This window comes from Vipera ursinii (genome assembly GCF_947247035.1).
Source record: "Vipera ursinii genome assembly, chromosome: 1".
NCBI lineage: Eukaryota > Metazoa > Chordata > Lepidosauria > Squamata > Viperidae > Vipera > Vipera ursinii.
The window spans coordinates 317,116,011-317,138,176 of record NC_139512.1 but is presented as its reverse complement, the minus strand read 5'-3'; the positions used below and the strand labels follow the sequence as shown (position 1 = coordinate 317,138,176).

Below are 22,166 nucleotides of genomic sequence, written 5' to 3'. Positions count from 1 at the left end.
TGTCTACTACGACTCCGAGATCCCTCTCACAGTTACTACTATTGAGCAAGGTACCACCTATGCTATACCTATGCATTTGATTTTTCCTGCCTAAATGTAGAACCTTACTTTTTTCACCATTGAATTTCATTTTGTTAGATAGCGCCCAGTGTTCGAGTCTGTCCAGATCCTCCTGTATTTTAAGCCTGTCTTCTGGAGTATTGGCTATTCCTGCCAGCTTGGTATCGTCTGCAAATTTGATGAGTTCCCCATCTATCCCCTCATCCAAATCGTTGATGAAGATGTTGAAGAACACTGGGCCCAGAACAGAGCCCTGGGGCACCCCACTACACAGTTCCTTCCATGTAGATGCAGTTTCATTGAGGACCACACGCATGTGAACAAGAAAAGTAAAAAGACTCCCTCAAGATAAACTTGAGTCCTGTAACTCCATGTAGTTTCCTTGGTAAGAATATAAAGTGGTTAGCATTGCCTTCTTTCAGGATACAGTTCGTAATCTAGCATATAGCCTTGAGATCCCTCAGAGTTTCCCAATCAAGTACCAACCAAGTCCAACCCTGCTTGCCTTTTTAAGGATCAGTCTTGTTTAACTCTGTACTGCCACCTGCTGTACCAGAACAATAAAAGGTGCAATTGTTCGAACAATTCTAAAGCTGATTTATGGGCCAGTTATTTTCTTTTTCTTATGAAGATAAATAAAGATAAAATAAGATAGCACAAAAAGATATGATCATCCCATTTCTCCACTGTCCTCCAGGATGCAGGATGCCTAATTCAGGGTGCACTGCAGGAGACTTTAATATTATTTTCTTAAGTACAAACAGGCAGACAGTATAACTGAGAATTAATGTTTTAAAGTCTGTATACAAAGTATAGCTTATTTGTCATAGCCTTCCCAAATGCTTCATTGCGTTTGTCTTTTGTAAACAATAAAATTCTTTTTTCTTATCTGACATTATGCCCCACAAGAACCTCTGAGCAAAGCTTTTCAGTCCACTGACATGAGTCACCATGGTCAGATCAAGTTCCTCACGACCTCTTAAGACAGCCTTATGCCTAAAATCTGGAGGTGGAGGCTGGGATTTGGAGCACTATAAGACAGTAGCAGACGCTACCTTCTCTGCAGTTTCAAAGGATAGATTATGCTGAGTAATTTTGGGGGAAATGATAGCTATTATTTTAGTTAAGGGAACCAGACTCAGAGAAGCCACTTAAGTGAATAATGAGCTGCAGCAGAGTTAAGAGAACCTGGATTCAACTCTTATTCAGTGGTGATACTCAGGTCACTTGACATGCAATATTTGTGCCGCTTCCAGATCAGCTCTGCATTTATGCAGTCACATACGGTCATTGCCTTTGGACAGCAAAGCCATGGAACTATGTTCTCCATGATATAGGATAAATTCACACAAGCACAGTTCTTCAGCAGAAATGCTGGAGCTTGAAAGCAGCCAGTTTCCTACTGGTGTGAATTCTTGCCTTGTCCTGGCTCCAAGCAATTTAGTTTCCCACGTCACTGGAATTTAGCACTTACTGTACTATGCTTCTAAAATGTCCACCTTAGAGTGACTTTTTTTCTCTTTAATTGGGCTAAATTAGGACAATGAAAGAGAATAGCTTCCTGGTTGGCTGTTAACCAGCTGGCTAACATAGTATCCTTTTTATTAGATGCAAATATGATGCTAATCCTGTCATCTAAGGTTTGTTTTGATTTCTGTAGTGAATAAGGAAGTTATCATAGAGTTGCAGTGTATTCTGGTCTCCCTCCAAAATGCCCAAAATTTGTAAAAATGGATTAACAGTAAGGTGAAGGCCTACTCTTTTGCATCAAAAGCCATAGTTGAAGTGATAAGTGTCATTTCAAATATGTAGCAAATATGTATCTACATACAGATTTTATTTTCATTATACAACCTCCCATCTTTTAATATTTACTTCCTTAGCTCCTTTTCACCTGTTTTGGCACATTCAGGGATCACAGCCAGGGAAAGAGAAAAGGCTCCAATAAAAGGAGGATATTTGTAGCTCAAGAGTTGAAATGAGGGGTTATTGGTGTTCTTTGAGTATGCTTGTTTTCTGCAAACATTTCACTATGCATACTAGGCAGGCAACATTATCAGTGCTAGTCAGTGCTATCACTGATGATGTTACCTAGTGTGAGTAATGAAACATCTGCAAGAAAACAACCAAGCTCAGAGAGAAACAGCTGTTTATATGGAAATTCTCCTTTGTTTAATTATTAAAGGTACAGGAGACCTGATTAACCCAGCATGGAATCACCCTGCTGAAATCCCTTTCTAAACACATATTCAGCACATATTCTTTCAATCAACACATATTCTTTCAATCTATTCAAAATAATGTTGACTGTCAGCTTTCACAGAGGTTTTGTTTGGGAGCAAATTGGGTGGAGCTGGAACTGACTTTCTGTTTAATTAGGAATTTTTAGAAGTTCTACACAGCCTTTCAGTTTTCCTTAAATGTATATACTAAACATGAAGTGACATCAATAAGCCTGCTTTTTTCACCTTGTTTTTGAAAGCAAGCCTAATTTTTAGTGCCTCACAAAACACTCTTTTACTTCATATATATCCTGACGAAGCGAACAAGAGAACCTTGTGGGCACCCAGCAATATCACTCAGAGGAAACTGCACAGCTGGCTGTATTCAGAATTTATTTTTTATTTTTATTTATTTTATTAGATTTATATACCGCCCTTTCCCGAAGGACTCGGGGCGGTTTACAGGGTATTTAAAATCAGCAATACAAAATACAAAAGTTAAAAACAATTTAAAAAGATTAAATTATCCCTTAAAATAAAAACCCCAGTTAAAAATTCTCAGCCTGGGCTGGACAACTCAAAGAGCCAGGTCTTCAGGTCCCGGCGGAATGAACGAAGGTCAGGGGAAGTCCTAAGCTCCACGGGCAGCTGGTTCCAGAGGGCAGGCGCACCCACAGAGAAGGCCCTCCCCCTGGGTGTTATCCGCCGGCAGTCTTTTACCGGCGGCACCCTGAGGAGACCCTCCCTGTGTGAGCGCACTGGACGAAGGGAATTTAATGCTGGCAGCAGGTGTTCCCTCAAATATCCCGGACCCAAGCCATTTAGGGCTTTATAGGTCATCACCAGCACCTTGAATCTCACCCGGAGGGCAACCGGAAGCCAATGCAGCTCGCGGAGTAGAGGTGTTACATGGGAATATCGGGAAGCCCCCATCACAACTCGCACGGCCGCATTCTGCACCAGTTGAAGCCTCCGAGTGGTCCTCAAGGGCAGCCCCATGTAGAGAGCGTTGCAGTAGTCTAAACGGGAGGTATTTTTACCTTGTGTATTTAATATATCTAGTCAAAGCGACATTTAGACAGTTCAAGCTAATCTATTAGAAAAATATTACTGATTCAGTTAATAAAAAAATAAGCAAATATATCCTTTACTCTAGGTTTTTCAACTGTTCTTTGTTAGCAGCCAGAATAATTTCCCACACTTTAAGCACTATTATTTCAATAAAGATGTACTTTGGTTTTTCTTTTTTAATATTTAATAATAATGAATTCAGTTTCTTATGTTTCAATAATTTATATGCACAGGGTAATTTAGACAAACATTCTTACTATTCATTATTAAGAAATTCATTATCAATGTTTATTAAATGTTTTCCCCCATTTCCTATTCTTATACCTGCATTAATACAATATGAAAGTATTAAATTTAGACCATGTAATTAATAAAGTAATTCTTCAAGCTGAAATCAACTCTTGGTGATTTCGGGGTCATCTTCATGTAGGGTTCTTGGCATATGGGCAGAAGTGGTTTGCCACTGTAACCATCCTCCATGTTTTTCAATTTTCTAAACTAATCTAGAGTCTGGCCACTTTTTGATAGTGTCAAGCCCAAGCTCAACGATGACACAGAAATCCAGTTGATTCCATTCCTTTATTTGCTTACAGCTAATGTACAGGATCTTGCTAGCTAAACTAAAACCATAATCTTCTAATCTACTAGATATATCCACATTTTAGGATATGGCTACCCTGAACCTTTCCTCCCCTCCACCATCCAGTTTGGGACTGCTCGGTCTCTTAATGTGGACCTTTGTGTGGGAAACCTCTGTGGTGCCAAAATTCCTCTCTCCTTTCTCCAGGTGCACATCCCATCACCAATAGTCTCCTGTCTAGACAGTAACTGGAACTAATCCCTTTTTAGTTTATTTGAGATCAGCCTGAGTCAACTAGTCATTGTAATATTCTCTATGGTTTGTTTTTATGGTTGGCTTCTCATGACATCAGGAAATAGATTTCCAAATAATTCTGTAACACAGAAAATTGCTTCTATTAAACTAATGTATTCATATGCTTAAAATGAATTATCAAAGAAAGGATGAAGAGGAGTTAAGTCAGGAGTCAAACAAATCACAGCTACTAATTTCTTACTACCTGGAAAATTCAGTCTGATCCTAACTCAGTTTGCTCATGAACATTTTTGAGTTCTATTAATATGAATTGTCTCAACTGAAAAGCATCTAAATAATAATAATAATAATAATAATAATAATAATAATAATAATAATAATAATAATAATAATAATTTAATTTCTATACCGCCCTTCTCCTGTTTTAGATTTGGTATGTCTAAACTTTAATTATACTTTTATTTCTATTATAAAGTTTATCAAATCTTCAATTTTTTAAAATAATGATATGTAAATGAAGATGTAATCCTTTTCCATTCACAAAACAAAATAGAAATCAATGCATCTGAAGGTGACTGGAAAAAAACACCAGAATGTTTTTAAAGAATAATTATATGGCATGCTTATTTGGCTAAACAAGAGATAATGAAAACTGTTGCCAGGTTTTAATAGGTGCAAACCTTAGTGATAATAGATCCTAATTATTTAAATCTCACATGTGATGTCCCATTACCCCAACGCTTATTTTGTGATTTTTTCCCCCAATATTATTTAAATGGCAGTTTAACAAAGTTAAATTTTAAACTCGCCATTGCATCAAATGTGTTCGGTTTGGATTATAATTGAAGCAGGTTTTTTTTATTTAGAAGTACAAGAAATATGAAATGGTCTGTAAACAGATGAAATACATGACATTCTGATTTTTAAGAATTTGAATATTTTTATTTTTTCCTTATTTTCTATGTTAATAGTTTATATTAACATTAAAAAACCCATCCTGTGGAATCTTGATGCTCTCTGAGCTTAGTTGTTTTCTTGCAGGTGTACTAAACTAGATAACATTTTCAATGCTAGATGAGAGTGGAGTTTGCTTTGTTTATACACACACCGTGGCTTGCCATGTCTGTATTGGTGGGAGCATTGTTTTGTTCTTGATTATCAACATCAAGCCTATTGCAAACAGAAAAATCAACACATATAGATCGGTTCAGACTGATACACTAAGCCAGGGGTGTCAAACTCAATTTCATTGAGGGCCGCATCAGCATTGCGGTTGCCCTCAGGGGGCCGGGTGGGTATGGCCAGGGTGGGCGTGGCCTACTGGGTGGGCGTGGCTAGAGTGCGTATGGCCTACTGGGTGGGCGTGGCCAGCTCTACATCATTCGCATCAAAGGTGCCTATGGGGGCCTGGGCAGAAGTGGGACAGATCTGAGGGTCTCTGGCAGAAGGTGGGTCTCTGGGCCAGGGCCAAGGCAGCGGGGGCCGTTCCCTCACTGTTTCCAGGATGGCTTCGCGGGCCACATGAAACCACTTCGCGGGCTGGATCCGGCCCCCGGGCCTTGCGTTTGACATGTCTGCACTAAGCTATGGGTTATGTTATCTATTACTATACTATTGCCAGATTTCTCTAGCTTTAAGAGATTCTTCAGAACTATAGATTTCATCCCCCAGAATTCCTAGTAATGGCTAGGTAACATTTTTTTTAAAAAAAAAGGGGGTGGTGGGGGGGAGAAACAGATATGGTTACATAAACCAGTAAGTAAGATTAGCAAAAAAAAAAAAAGATAATATAGTACCTGAAGTAGCCTATAGCTCCACCTTCTCCCACAATAAGAATAAAATATTACTGCTATTTTCCTGTTGTTATTTATTTATTTATTCATTCATTTATATTTTATGCTTCTAGACCACCCATTTCCCTAAAGGAGGGACTCTGGGTGCTATACAGCATATAAAACAGGACATAAAATGAACAATAGGTTAATTTAGGATTTAAAATTTTTAAATATTGTAAGATTATAACATTATAAAATTTCAAAGAAATTAAAAACAGAATCCCAGGATGGACATTTAACATTGGTTAATAAGGTGGAGAGAAGGCTCTCATGACACCAGCCAGCCCCGCCCCCCCATGAAAGGCCCCAGAGTCAGGGTTTGACCCCTTTATAGAAGGCCAGGAGAGTATGTTCCATAATATGGAGGCAGTGGCAGGGAAGGGTCTCTCTTCCTAGACCCCACCAGTCAAAATTCTTTTGACTGACAGGGTCTGCAATGTATGTTCCCTGCCTGATCAAATGGGGCAGGCTGATGTGATGGACCAAAGCCGGTTCTGTAGTCTATGCCATGTAGGGCTTTACAGGTGATGACCAATACCTTGAATTGGACCCAGAAGCAAACTGACACCCAGTGCAGTTCACAGATCAAGGACACCTAATATAGCTCCTGTGACTGCACTTATTTACTGGAATCTAAATTTTAGATAATAATTGTGTATTTGTTTGTTTATATTCCACCTTTTATTAATTTAATATATGTGACAATATACGAGTATTCATGTATTTAAAACCTTTCAACAAGACACCCCACAGAAGCCAGAAGACTGTTAAGAAAACATTTTGTAAAGTTCAGTGGCACTGGAATATATCAATTCTGTGACTTGAAGGTAACTAATAGGGATGCATACTTCAGACTCTCAAGCTCTTATCTGTGTTGGAAATGTCCCTTTATTAGTTGAAAACTTTGTTTTGTTGCTATAGTTACTTTCATTACAAGTGGCCTTGACTAAGGCAAAAGGTATTTGTTATACATAACATAAAAATGTATTTACTTTCAGTTGGGGGGGGGGGTTAAATTGAAGGACATGAGAACAGCCCTGTTGAATCAGGTCACAGTCAAACATCTTTTTGTCCTGCAGAAGCCAACCAGGGCCTTATACAAAATTTACAAGCAAGACATAATATGTCACAGAACAGACCTTCCATGAGATTACTGTTAGAAATGAAAGACAATATGAGAAATAGCTATAGATAGGCTTACATTTCATTATTTATCTAATCATTTTTAAAGATGTGCAAATTAAAAACCAATACTACATTAACCTATCACTTCAATTTTTTCCTATTAATCTTTTAAAGAATGCCACACCTTTGAAAATGACATAGATGTATTTCATATTTCCTACAACATACTAAGTAGTTTTTATTTTTATGAAATCTATCCATTGGTCTCTAAAGTTCAATACTTTAAAGACAGTGGTGGGATTCAGCCAGTTTGCACCACTTTGGCAAAACCGGTAACTAATTTTTTGTTGCCCAGGCCCAGAACAAACTTCCGGAAATGGCATCCTCACAGAGAACCGGTTGTTCACATATTTGAATCCCACCACTGTTTAAAGAGTATTCTGGATATGGCTCTCTATTTTTTCTGGCAGGATATTTCTACTTCTGATCCCGCCCCCTGAATTTCTGGAAGGGAGAGGCTAGGAGGATTTTAAAGAGTGCTTTAGTTTTTGCTCTAAAAACATCCCCCCAAAAATTATTCTGCTTTTAATCCTGGCACCATCTACTTTGGATTATGTCTCTTAAGATGTTGCACAAGGCCATTGACAGAACAGTAAATGCACACTGCTGATACATCGTACATCGTACATCAAGGTCTGACTCAGGCAAAATAATACCCAAAGGGATAGTTGCATTACTTGTCACAGTAAAATAACTAAGTGTCTTCTTGTACTTTAAAGACTAACATGGGTTTAATACTTTAAAATTTATGGACTAGGTAGGCCATGGGAACTCATGTCACAAAAAATTGTCAGTCTGGAAAGTACTATATGACTCTTTGTCAACACAAATCAATATATAAATAAAACTCATGTTTACTTGGAAGTCAGTGATTTCTGAGAACCATAGCCAATTTTTTCAGACATCAAGAGGTATTTTTAAAAGCCTCCTTCAGTCTGAAAACCAGAATCATTAGAATCTAAATTTGTCTCTGTGTTTGTTCATGTGTGTCTATGTGGTAAACAGCAAATCTAAATAAATGTTCAATCCTATTCTGTCCTGCTGAGATCCCAATGCACATCAGAACCACCATTACAAGGGTCTGCTTGAAAATGGAGCTGTCCTCAGTGGCAATGAAAACTTTTCTTTCTGAGTGAGGGAAACGGTTACTTTTGACTGGGATGACAGTAGGAGAAGAAAAAAAATGTATTTCTGTCCCTGTTTTGTTATGTTGATAGGAATTAGATTGGGGACTGTCCTGCCTTCAGTAATGACTTGTTTAGAAATAATTGTCACATGTATAGTTGCTAAATATGTCGTTTGTTCTTTAGCAATTTGGCAAGAACATTGCAAAATTACAGAGAAACCCTAGTTATAGAATCAAAATAAAGTCAATGATTAAGAATAAATTAAAAAATAAAGAAGACAATCACCATTTTTGTACTGCTTTCATGTGGCATAAAACATACACTGAGTTTATACATTGTGTTTAACCATGGTTTAACTCATACATAATTCTAAACCATAAAACAGGGTTTACAAATTATTCTGCCTGAGTTTCATTTCCAGCCATCGCTAACCTCCAGTTTTACATCAACAATAAGTTTTACAGGATGCTCTTATTTCACTTAGAACGTACATAACAAAACTGTAGGTTAAATTTTTCAGGTCTATTTATTTTGCTCTCTGTAGTTTTGGTATTCACTTGCAATATATAGCTAGGTTTTACAATAATGAAACCCTATAGAAGATTGAAAGACTATTTTTAATGTTCATTTGACCACTAGGTTTTCAAGAGCTCTTTAGAGTGATTATTGGAATTTATTGCTCTTGTGTAAGTACCCTTTAGAGCTAATTGAAATATTAGTAAAATGTGATTCAAATCATTGTTTAGCCGTAGGGCTTACGGTGTGCATGTGTTTCTTGGATTAAACACAAGCATTCTGTCTAATCTACTTTATAGGGAAAAATCAACATTTTTCTTTATTATCCTTTATAATAAGTGTTTGTATTCCATATTCACACCTACTTTCGTACTTATTATAAAGAATAATGAAGAAACATGCTGAATTTGGAATGGGACTAAGGAAAGACAGTAACTGCATAATGTCTGAGATGCAGGTTCGCATCCCACCAGGCTCAAGGTTGACTCAGCCTTCCATCCTTCCGAGGTAGGTAAAATGAGGACCCAGATTGTTGGGGGCAATTAAGCTGACTTTGTAATAATGCCGCTTGGGGTGGGTGTGAAAGCCCTAATAAGCAGGCATATACATAGAATGAAGGCTACTGCTAAGCTTGTAAGCTGCCCTGAGTCTTCGGAGAAGGGCAGGATATAAATGGAAATAAAAAAAAAAATCTCATCATGTACTAGTTATGCACTAAAATCCTCGTGTGTCTGTCAAGCTATTGCAGGTTGAGAAAGAAAGAGGACATTTACTATAAAGTGTGGACAGGACAGGAGAGGCTGGAAAAGGAATGAAAGGGAGATTAGACATAGAAGCAGATTTTTTTTCATTATTTAGTTTATAAAGGGGAACTCAGCCCTAGGGGTCAGTAACCTGGAAAGAAGCATTTCAAAATATTTAGAGCAGTATTTTTCAAACTTGGCAACTTTAAGATGTGTGGACCTCAATTCCCAGAATTCCCTAGCCAGCATGCTTATTTCTAGAGAAATTCTGCCTTAATGAACACATTATAAATGTGGGTTGGAAATTTGTCCAGAAGTCTCCAAGACTTTGTACTTATCCCATGATTACTACACCATTAGAGATATCTTACTGAAGCCTGTGTAATTCATGCTCCTTGATCTTGCACAAGTATGGAATTTAACAGAAATGAAATAATTACATGTTCAGGGTAGCTGAGATCTTACAGATAAAGAGTTAGCATAGAAGGCCAAAGATATTGAAACTTTTTATAAATTCCTTTCTTTGTTATATTAGTGAACCTTTCTCGGTAATCTGAGTAGCCATGCCCTCTTCACTAGACTTGCATTATGTTTTTTATGAAATAATTTTATTAAAAGTTTAATTACAACAGAAAAGAAAAATATATATTCCCAATTTTATGGTTTTTAAGTCAATCTTTCATCAGTCATGATGTTAAGATTATTAACTTTTAAAAGACTATAAACAGAAAGCTGGCTGTAGGAGAAAATGTGCAGTTCTGTAGTATTTGAGAAGCAGCAGGTGTTCATGTAATTAAACAGAGTAGTAATACAATTCCACTTAAGAGGAGGCCTTTGGTTGCCCAGGAATGGGTGGTGTTGAGTCCAGCTCACTCACATCATTCTCTATAAAAGGGCCCAGAGGAGTCCATTGCCAACATATTTCTTCTGTAGAAATCATATTTTGCTCCTGCATTCATCTGAAGCTGTGAGCAGCACCTAACTTAATTTTTATAACTTGTTCAACCTGTCCAGCCCAAGGGTGCTTCCCTGTTCATATAATCACTTTGAGAAATGAAGTGGCACCCAGAAAGCAGAATTATTCCTTTTACTGTTCATATACTGTATATCCCTACAATAACAACTACATTTCCTGTAGTTTGAAAAAGCTATCAGCTCTCTTTGAGGCATAATAAGTGATATGATTGTATTTCCCACTTGTCTCATATTAGAATGCATATTATTTTTTAAAAAGCCTATCAAAAACAACATGTCAATAATGATCATAACCACATCATCATTATCATCATCATAATTAACACCATCAAATAACATTTACGTATCCCAGGTATTTGAAAAAGACTCAAAAGGTAGATAAAAATGCCACATTTAGCCTAAACATCTAGCTACGTGACAACAATACAACAATAACAACAATAACAACAATCCCTCAATGAGGCTCTACCTTGACATGGTTGTGGGGCTTGTGTGCTCTAAAGAAGATCTGAGCTATGCCAGAAGTTCACCTACAGTACATTGGACAGGTCTCATCAGAGAAACCAGATGAAAAGTATCTCTCCCATAAACAACACGGTCAGTTTGCATTTTACAGAAACCCAAATTGGTCAAGGTCAACAAGGACTGTGCTAGGTGTTGGAGTTCCTGGACAAATGGGCTACAGCAGAGGTCCCCAACCTTCTGAGCACCAGGGACCGGTTACGTGGAGAGAGGTTTACCTGAGGACTGGAGGGGACGCGGTTTCATGTACTGCCTGCATCCCGCAGATGGGGCTTTGCTTGTTTGCGTGGACTGGTTTTTGGCATGCTGCGGCCCGGTGCTGGTCCATGGACCAGAGGTTGGGGACCCCTGGGCTACAAGACTCAGGACTGTTGGCTGAGCAACAAGAGCCAGCAGTTGCAGAACTACGGGAAGAAAAGTTGTTTATCTGTCACAAATATATAAAGATTGAAAACAAAGAAATGTACCAAGATAAGATCCAAATAAGTTAGAACAGATAAAAGAAAAGAAGCTGAAGAAAAGGAAGGATCAAATAATACCTGATTGAGAAATACCTAGAAACAAGGAAGCACTGGGAATAATAAAGTAGCAAATAACAGCTATAGCCAAGAAAATCAGCAGATACAAAGCTCAGATTGTACACTTTAGCAGAATCTCCAATGTCAGTCAATTTCAGTCAAATCAAAAATGTTTCTAGCAACCCATCGATGGAAAGAATGCAGTGAACCAGTCATTACTTGACAAAGAAGAAACAATGTAGTTCTGGGCACAGCTATGGGACAACCCAAAGATATACAACAAGAATGCAGTGTGGATAAAGGAGGAGGAGAAGAAAAAATGCTGAAATCAAAGAGCTGAAATGGTGAAGAAAAAGGTAAGGAAGATCAAAACTGCTCACCAATTTTTCTGGGTGAAGGTGAACTACATGGTTTCTGGTTGAAACATATACACCCACTTGTTTCCAAGCAGTTTAATAACATATTGCAATGAGGTAAAATTGAAGATTTGTTAACATCAACCTGATAATGAAAGATCGAACAAAAGGCCAGCACCAGGCAACTACAATTATTGCTTACCGACACCTTTCCAATTGCTAATCAGTGTGGTAGCTGATGCAGTCCAACAGCATCTAGTTGAAAATAAGCTGCTTTTACCCAAGCAGAAAGGAAACTGCACAAACAACAGAGGAACAAAAGCTCAGCTCCTAATTGACAAGATGATTCTGGAAAATTGCAAGAGAAGAAAGGCCAACTTGAATATAACATGGATTGATTACAAAAAGGCATTTGACTCCTTGCCATATAATTGGATAATCAAGGGCCTAGAAATAATAGAACTCTGTAGAAACAGCAGAAGCTTTGTACAAAGATCAGTGGCAGAATGAAAGACACAGCTGTTGGTCAATGGTGATAGACAAGGAGGGGTTAAATCAAGAGAGGACTCTTTCAAGGAAACTCACTCTCACCACTGTTATTGGTCATTGCATTGATTCCTCTGTCAACCATAATGAACAAGTCAGACCATGGCTGTAAACATTGAAAACATCTGCCAAGCTATCCCACCTTCTTTCCATGGATGATTTGAAACTGTATGGAAAACTATCTGAAATAAAATCACTACTTAATGTTGTCCGTATATACAGTGAAGATACTGGAGTTTGGACTGGACATATGTGCTACCCTTACAAACAACAGGGGAAAAATAGTGAAAAACTGAAGGAGTCAAGATGCCCTATGGAAATAACATCTGGATGTCTGGATGAAGACAATCACTACAAATACCTGGGCATCTTTCAAGCTGACCGCAGCAAGTGCACTGAAATCAAGAAGGTTAGAAGAGAATACATCATCAGGGCGAAGAAAATCTTAAAGTCCAAACTCAACGAAGAAAATACTTCAAGGCAATTAATACCTGGGCATTTCTAGTATTAGATACAAAGCTGTAATAGAGGAGTGGACTCAAGCAGAACTAAAAGTCCTGGATAGGGAGACCAGAAAAATAATGACAATGAATCATGCCCTTAATCTAGGCAGTGATGTTGATAGACTCTACTAACCAAGAAATATAGGTGGTTGTGGAATGTTGCAAGTTACCAGACATTTGAAGAAGAAAAAAGGTCATTGGAAAAATATCTGAAGGACAGTGGAGAAGATGCACTGAAGTTAGTATATCATGAAGGCTTACTGACTCTGGAGACCAAACCGGCATATAAGAAAGACCAAATGAAGAGTAGAAAAGAGTCATGGTAAGACAAAGTATTACATGGCTGGTACTTTTAAAAAACAAAAACAACCTAGCATGCAAAGCAGATAACCAGAAGACCTAGAAATGTCTAAAAGCAGGAAAATTGAGGAAAGAGATCAAGGAGCTAATTCTGGCTGCACAAGACCAAGCCTGGAAAAGAAATGCACACAAAACCAGAACTGAGAAAATAGCAACATAAAGCAAATGAGGCCTCTGAAAAGAAGCTGAAAAACAGTGGACCACCCAGCTGGCTTCTGCAAAAAGACTGCAGACTGACTACAAACAACTACATGACAAAGTAGCAACAATGGTGCATCTGAATATATGCAAGAGGTACCATTTGCCTACAAGCAAGAATTGGGAGGACCACAAAATAAAGCACCAGAAAATGAAGAAGCTAAACTGCTCTGGGACTTTAGAATTCAAACAGACAGGCACCTGCCACAAAACACACCATGTTCAAAAACTGTTGATAAGAATGACAAAAAAAAAAGTCTGGATAGTGGATGCGGCAGTATCTGGAGATACCAGTATGAAAAAGAAAAAAAAAATGGAGAAAATCACAAAATAAAAGACCTGAAAATAGAAGTAGAACAACTGTGCTGAAAGAAAGCAAAGGTAATACGAATAGTAATAGTCCCCTTGGGTGGAGGCCCAAACATCTGGAACACTACTTGAACATCGTTGGCATTATAAAATCACCATCAGTCAATTGCAAAAGGTAGTTTTACTTGGGACAGCTTAAATCCTGCAAGGATACCTTTTATATCAGGGGTGTCAAACTCAATTTCATTGAGGGCCGCATCAGCATTACGGTTGCCCTCAGGCGGCTGGGTGGGTATGGCCAGGGTGGGCGTGGCCTACTGGGTGGGCATGGCTAGAGTGCGTATGGCCTACAGGGTGGGCATGGCCAGCTCTACATCGTTCGCATCAAGGGTGCCTATGGGGGCCTGGGCAGGAGTGGGACAGATCTGAGGGTCTCTGGCAGGAGGATGGTCTCTGGGCCAGGGCCAAGGCAGAGGGGGCCGTTCCCTCATTGTTTCCAGGATGGCTTCGCGGGCCACATGAAACCACTTCGCGGGCCGGATCTGGCCCCCGGGCCTTGTGTTTGACATGTCTGTTTTATATCATCAAACATCTGCCTATCATAGGTACTTGGAAAGGATTCGATAGGTGGACAAAAATGCAAAATCCAGTCTAAACATCTAGCTGACTGCACGAGTATTCATAATAATTTTTATTTCTATTCCACTCATGGGGTCTTAGAGGAAATTAAAACAAGGAGGCTTTTTGCTGGAATTCTTATTAAGCTTAATCTTACTAATAGAAATTATTCAGGTACCAGTTCAGGCTAAGGAAATGCTGGTTTTTCCTTCTTCAATTGTTTCACTACTAATTCATCATCATCACTTCAAACCTGCCTATTTTACTGTGGTAAATCATTATATAGCAGAGACATTTTTTCTTCAGGGCAGCCTTGGCAATATGCAATTTAGTTTTATTGATAGCGAAGGCAGAGCTTAATTTCAGTTATTATAAATTAATTTTTGCACCATAGAAGAAGCCATAGTTCCTGCATTTTTGATTTTGATTTCTAAACACAGTTCATTTGTTAATTCTATTGTATCTTCCTCTCTTCTGTCTACATTTTAATTGACTCTTTCCCCCCCTCCAATTAGATAGTTTGTTCACAGTAGACTAATAGATCATCAAATAAATCAATCCAGAATTCTTCCAGACACAACTTTGGAAAAGGCTCTGCTGCTGGCAAAGTTGGAAAGATCAGTAGCAAAGTGGATGGATTCAATTACAGCTGTGATGGGTGCACTGTTAGAAGTTCTGAAAGACCAGAATTACTGACAAATAATCATGGAGAAAATCTATCTATATGGTTGCTCAGAGTCTCTACACTAACTTAACTATGCCACATAATCAGCAAAAACCTATCTCTATATGCATATACATTTGTCTATGTTTTATTCTATCATTTAAAAGCCAGGAAATCACATAAGAGATTTGCTTTATTTGCTTATTTTATATTGTTTACACATATATAAAAAGCTCCCCTTTTCATTGGCATCTGCAGGCTCCCACTGCTTTATATCAGTTTGTTGATGTCATGGAATGTATGAGTGACCCTGGGGGGGAAAGTGGAAGAGACGCTGCCTAAGAAACAATCAGACAAGAGAGGTGGGGCCTGCAGTCACTTAATAGTCAGACAAGGAAATTTTTGAAGGATGTGCCATAATGGATCAAACAGTTAAAAGTGGAGGCAGGAAATTTGTGCCTTCAGACTTGTAATATTCTGTTAATGTAGCTGTGTTTGAAAGCACGTAAAAATGCAAGTAGAAAAATAGGGACCACTACGGTGGGAAGGTAACAGCGTTCCGTGCGCCTTTGGCGTCTAGTCATGCCGGCTACATGACCACAGAGACGTCCTCGGACAAGCGCTGGCTCTTCAGCTTTGAAACGGAGATGAGCACCGGCCCCTAGAGTCGGAAACGAGTAGCACACATGTGCAGGGGAACCTTTACCTTTACTTACAATGAAGTAGAATTAGTTCATCTTGCTGTATTTCCTGTCAGACAAAAGCAGCATCACACTGAAAGCTCCACCCTTTTGCAGGTGACTATGATATTGCAGTGCACATGAAAAAAAGGTGGGCTTGCAATGAATGTTGCAACATTGCTGACATTGTTGTGACCCCTATTGTCTCCCTTGGAGGCCACTGGTGTTTTGCTTCTGACATTCCAGTTGTCAGGCTCTCAGTTCTTTGCACACACATAGTTGTTTCTATCTGAAGAAAGTAATATTATAAATGACTTTTGCACTCATTCAGCCTTTCCTTGAGGACCAGCACAATAAAAGATTTTAATGTGCTCATATCTCAGCCCCACGTCAAGATTTTTTTCCTATGTGACCTTCTTGAAACATCCCAATCTCTTTATAAGCTATTAATTGTCATTCAGTATGGAGAGAGGAATAATGGATCGAATGCAGTGAAGCATATTTCACTGATATATTTATTGCAGGGCCATCTATGTTGGGTCAAAAAGTCAAGATGGTGGCTGCGACTTTGAAAATGAACAGCCACCTCTTTTTTAACAGATTTTTTTTATCCTCCAAATGTGCTTCACTACAGATCCTGAAGATATTTCATGCAAAGAGGAGTAATGAGAGACCCAAGTCATGAACACCCCATACTACAAAGGAGCTGGACCTATCCCTCCTGCAACCGTAATTAGAACCAGCCACAGGGAAGGAGGATAACCCACAAAATAATGCCTCCACAGTCCAGAAGAATACCATGGTAGATGGTATCAAAAACTGCCGAAAAATCCAGGAGAGCCAAGACAATTGTACCATTTATGTCCAGGGCCGCTAGAAATCATCCATAAATGCCATGAGTGCCATCTCAGTAGTATAGTCCAGCCTGAACCCAGACTGAAAAGGTCCAGATAAGGACACTGGATTAAAGAAGCCTAAAGTAAGCACATATGATGGCTCCAATGATTTGGCTCAAACCAACAAGGATAAAGAGACATTGCATTTTAACAATGGTTACTACAGGTTTTTTTTGCCTCCTTTCATTTCAGTTTTGCAACCACAATTATTGGTGGATAATTAGTGAATTCTATGCTGGATCCTTTATGACAGTTTTGTTTCTTTTCCATGCTGTACTTCAGGTGGGCTGCCTGTCTCCCCCACTTTTTTAAAAAAAATAATGTGCCTTTAGTTATCTGGAATCAGAAGCTATAGCTGGTATTCTTGCAGATATTAGCTAGTAGGTGCATCCAGCTGTTTTAGAATCAGTCCTAGTGAAAACCTGGAGCATATTTTTCAAGGCTAGCCACTGGATAAAAAGAAAAGTATAACTGTACTGAAAGCCTGTGCTATTATTATTGCTGTTACCATTTTTTTAAACAAAAGGATTTATCTGCAAAAGAGGATTTGTATGAATTCACTGTACTTGAAAACATTCACCATTTTATATCTGCTTGCTTTCACTCAAATGCATTCCGGAAGTTCTCTAACAAAATATTAGTAAAAGCCTCCAAGAAAAAGCTTGCTTCTGTTTCTTTTAAGCCTGGAGATCCAGGAAATGTTCCACAACATTGAATTCAGCACAAACAAGAAGCTGCCCTGTGCTTAATATCATTATCTTGGACAGAGAGAAAGAAGCAGAGGGTTTTTTTTTTTAGCTGATCTTAGAAGAAGTGGATTTGACAAAAAATACTGGTTGTCTTATGAAATGTAGGATGCTACCTAATTGTAAGTGAAATCGTTACAACAGGCACAAAATGACCAATGTCTCCCTAAAGGAGTCCATTTTTGCTCCTTTATCATAAATCTTTTATCTATAGATGTTTCAGATTGCACTTTTGCCCCGTACGTCTAACATATGCACTCTTCTTAGTGTTGTATATTCTCCCAGGTATCTTTATCTGCATTACGGTTTACAGTACAGAAAATACTGCCTTTCTTTAGATCAGAAATGGAGGAATTGGTCCCCCATTTGTACTAACCGGCAGCTGGGATTGTTGGGTAGGGGGTAGAACCCAACATCTGGATTGCACAGCTTCCTCATTACTCCTCCATGACGTGCACAAATGGGTGAGACATGGAATATATTCTGAACAACACTTACTGGAAGCAGTCAGGATATTCTGCAAGGGCCAGGTCAATTACATCCAAAGCATGTTGGTAGTGTTTTTGTGATGAAAAAAGGAGGGCCAACAAATGAAGAGAATTCATATCATCTTTACACAGTTTCAGTGCTTCTTGGAGATGTTCTATTGCATCACAAATCTGCAAAATAAATATAAATGATTTTTTTATCCCATTTATATCCCACCCTTCTCCAAAGACTCAGGGTGGCTTACAATCTAAAGCAGAAATCAATGTGCTTAGCAATAGCCTTCATTCTATGTATATGCCTGCTTATTAGGGCTTTCGGGGGCCCCCAAGCAGCATTTTTACAAAGTCAGCTTATTGCCCCCAACAATCTGGGTCTTCATTTTACCTACCTCGGAAGGATGGAAGGCTGAGTCAACCTTGAGCCTGGTGGGACTCGAACCTGCACTAATTGCAGGCAGCTGGTGTTACTTAAGGAGGCATTAGCCCACTGCTCCACCAAGGCTCTTTCCCCCCCTACTATACACTTTCAGCTGTTTTTTCTCCTAGTTTCTTAAAGACAGTACAACAAGGATTATTGTAGCAAACACTTATATTTTCAGGCTGTGAAAACAGCAATTCCAGGTCTCTTCTGGACCAGTTCTGAACCATTATCTATCTCGAACCTGCACTAATTGCAGGCAGCTGGTGTTACTTAAGGAGGCATTAGCCCACTGCTCCACCAAGGCTCTTAGTTACTCATCCTTTCAGATCAGTTTCATTTGTTCTGGCCTTTTGACTACAAGATAAAAAAGAGTCCTAAAGCTAAAATATCAGCAAAGGCAGAATTATTAAAATCTAATTGCAAGGAGTAAACCAATTGAACTCCCCAGCAGGAATATTAAAACATCTTTATACAATCCTAAAATCCTACAAAATAACACTTCAGTTAAGCTTGCTTGTATTTAAATAGTAGCAGGTGACAAGTATTTCTGAAGCTGTTAAACAAAAGCAGGAAGTTATTACTCAACTGATCTCTTAATCACGTTACCTTTTTAATTTAACCATGTCTTGTATGCATCACAATAAACAAAGGGTGACCTACTTTACATTTATTTATTCATTTATTGAACTTATACTCCTCTGAATTCAACTAAATCTTGACTTACAAGATATACAACTCAATAGCGACAAAAATATCAGTGGTAAAAATCCCAACATAATTGACTAGAAAAATGAAAGTAAAAAAGTATAATAACAGGTCAATGCAATGCAATGTAATTCAAGAATTTTCTTTCCGAATATTTCCAAAATTTGAAAGCCAGCAGAAGAAGGACAAGTCTGATCTCCAAGGGGAAGCCCTTTTAAAACAATGGTGCTGCCATCTATCAGGTAGTCTTTTTAACTTTAGAAAACATGAAATGTTACTACCTTTTAAATTATTTTGCTAAATGACAGGAACTCACCAATAAAAGAGGCTTAAAAACAAACTCAGTGGGCTTCTAAACTCTTACCTTGAAGTCAAGGAATTAACAGAACAATTATTTTAATCTAGCTCCTTTAACAGTAGCCAGCAAATTGGCTGATGAAAGTTGTAATCATGGCATATAATCTGCCAGATACATTAGTGGTATCATTTACCCTTTGGTTAGTCAAAAAGAGAATACATAATAATATTTTTGATTATTCAGAATATTAACATATATTAAAATGTTTACTATAAGCTACTCTGACAAAAGCAGAATATTTTAAATGTTTTGGCTAGCAGCCTCAAACTATACTTCAAGCATGGTTTAAAGATTTACATGCAATTAAATGAAGAAAAATAGGATGAGCATAGAAAATTCTGCCCAAATATCAATTGATTTTTATAATATATTAGGGGGGTATCCTAAGCTGCATTTAGGGCCTCCAGACTGTTCTGATATATAGCCAACAATATATAACACTAAAAGTTAATTGAACAATAACTTTCAATCAACAATAATAGCAAGAAGCAGCCAATTCCAAAATTAGTTCAAAGAAAATCTTTTCTTAACAAGCATAACTCTCTGAAAAAACTGTGATGGCTTTAAAACAATTTTCTAAGCATGCAACTTAATAAAATGGAAAGTAAAATAATTTTGAAAAAACAACACTATTCAACTCAGTTACAAAAACTACAGTATTCTTGAAACCCAAGTGTGGTAGTGAGCAGCATGTGATCTTTCCACTCCAGTGAACCTCGGATCTCAAGGAGCTTCAATAACAATGGCCAATGGTGAAGAATAGTATAAAATATAGTCCAGCAACATCTGAAGGACCACAAGTTGCCCACTCTCATCTAGAAGCTTTTCCAGTCATTTTATGTGTTCCATAAATATGCATAAGAAGAGACTTAATAAAATTATAATTCAAGCATCAGAAAGTTAGCAAAATATATGTAAATAGCAATATTTTTTAATTTTTTAATTTTAATTCCATTTATATCCCGCCCTTCTCCGAAGACTCAAGGCGGCTTACAAGCTTAGCAGTAGCCTTCATTCTATGTATATGCCTGCTTATTAGGGCTTTCACACACACCCCAAGCGGCATTATTACAAAGTCAGCTTATTGCCCCCAACAATCTGGGTCCTCATTTTACCTACCTCGGAAGGCTGAGTCAACCTTGAGCCTGGTGGGATGAGAACCTGCACTAATTGCAGGCAGCTGGTGTTACTTAAGGAGGCATTAGCCCACTGCTCCACCAAGGCTCTTGTGCAATAATGGGCCTAAAAAGTATTGAAGCACCCTGAAGAAAGACCAGGGTAAAAATCTATGCTGAAGAAATTATACCTACCTGCCTAATAAGAGCCAGCTGCAATGAGATGTAGAGGATAATTTGGTGGTCTTCAGGTGCCAAGTGATGAGCTCTGTAAAACACAAATTTAGCTTATGCAGCACTGCAAAAATTATTTACCATAAATTTACCAGGGATAGATGAAAACTCGTACAATCAACCACGAAGTAGGACCACTCATTTTAATGGAGTGAGGGCTTATTATATAGTGATACTTCATTAAAGCTTCACAAATTGCATCAGAAAAAATATCTGATCTGAAAAGCCCATTTGGGAAAGCAGAAAAAACCTAAAATTTATATCAGAGAACTAAGTTTCATCAAGCTCTGTGGCACTGAGCAACTGTGGTATGTGCGACCTAATGAATGTACATGGGTAAACTTCTAGGGCTAGGAAGATTCAGATTCAAGAGCCTACTCAACCATGAAATTCTTTGAAGTATATATGGCATCAGCCCTGATAGATGGTTAGTCAATTAAATCAGCTGTGAGAATTAAATGTGGTGGTATCAGGAAGTCCATGAATGCTTGCAAGTCCTAAAGGAAAGTAGAAATGAATGTGTGTGTGTGAACAAACAAACAATAACATGTATCACCTGAATATTAAAGCATGAAAAAGGGTCCTGATAGAGATAGATAAACCTAAAAATCATAACTCTTTCATACAAAAATTAGTGTTCTGCAAAGTTCAGAGGTAAAATGTGAGGTCCCCCTTTGGCAACCAGACTTGAATGTTACACTGCCTCCATATATAAATTAAATAAATAAATAAATAAATAAATAAATATGGATGTACCAGATAGCTGTCATAGCTATGAGCTGTTGGTGGATTTTATCCACCACGCTGCTTACATCCCTCTGTAATAAAGGAATGTTAGTGGAATAGATGCTATAATCTCAGGTTCAATCTCTTGTGACATGATTGCATGGATAAATGTCCACCATCTGGAATAATAATGCATAGGTCTTTCAAGAATGCAAAGGGTCTTTCAAGGATATTCTGGTAATCTCTAGGTGCACTGGTTCAGGTGACATTTCAATTGGCTTAGGGTAAGGTATCATCAATATGCTCTGATACTGAAAAGCGTAGCTGTGAGATGATATAATGGAGGTTCTTGTTTGCTGTTAAAGGCTGTCAAACGTAAACAGAACCCAAATAATAAAGGCAGCCTGGCAGTTTTTTTGGCAAAATTTCAGAAGTGGTTTGCCCTTGCCTCCTTCCTAGGCTGACCCAAGGTCACCCAGTTGGTTTTGAATCTAGAGTAAAACTAGAACTCATGGTCTCCCAGTTTCTACTCTGATGATCTTACCCACTACACCTAGCTGGTTCTTGTATCTGGTTATTGCTACAATAAATCTATCAAGCAAATCCAGTTCAAATTCATGATATCAAAGAAAGC

The 22,166-nt window shown here is 38.2% G+C and overlaps 1 protein-coding gene across 3 annotated transcripts in view; it reads right to left on the bottom strand.

The window, feature by feature from the left end:
- Positions 1 to 22,166, bottom strand: part of TTC7A (tetratricopeptide repeat domain 7A) — a 189,835-nt gene that overhangs the window by 65,640 nt on the left and 102,029 nt on the right. For all 3 annotated transcript variants that reach the window (XM_083370776.1, XM_083370778.1, XM_083370777.1), the window contains exons 14-15: positions 20,768 to 20,840; positions 17,984 to 18,144 (exon numbers count right to left, since the gene is read on the bottom strand). In XM_083370776.1, the coding sequence (XP_083226902.1) occupies positions 17,984 to 18,144; positions 20,768 to 20,840 (234 nt within the window). The remainder of the gene's footprint in view (positions 1 to 17,983; positions 18,145 to 20,767; positions 20,841 to 22,166) is intronic.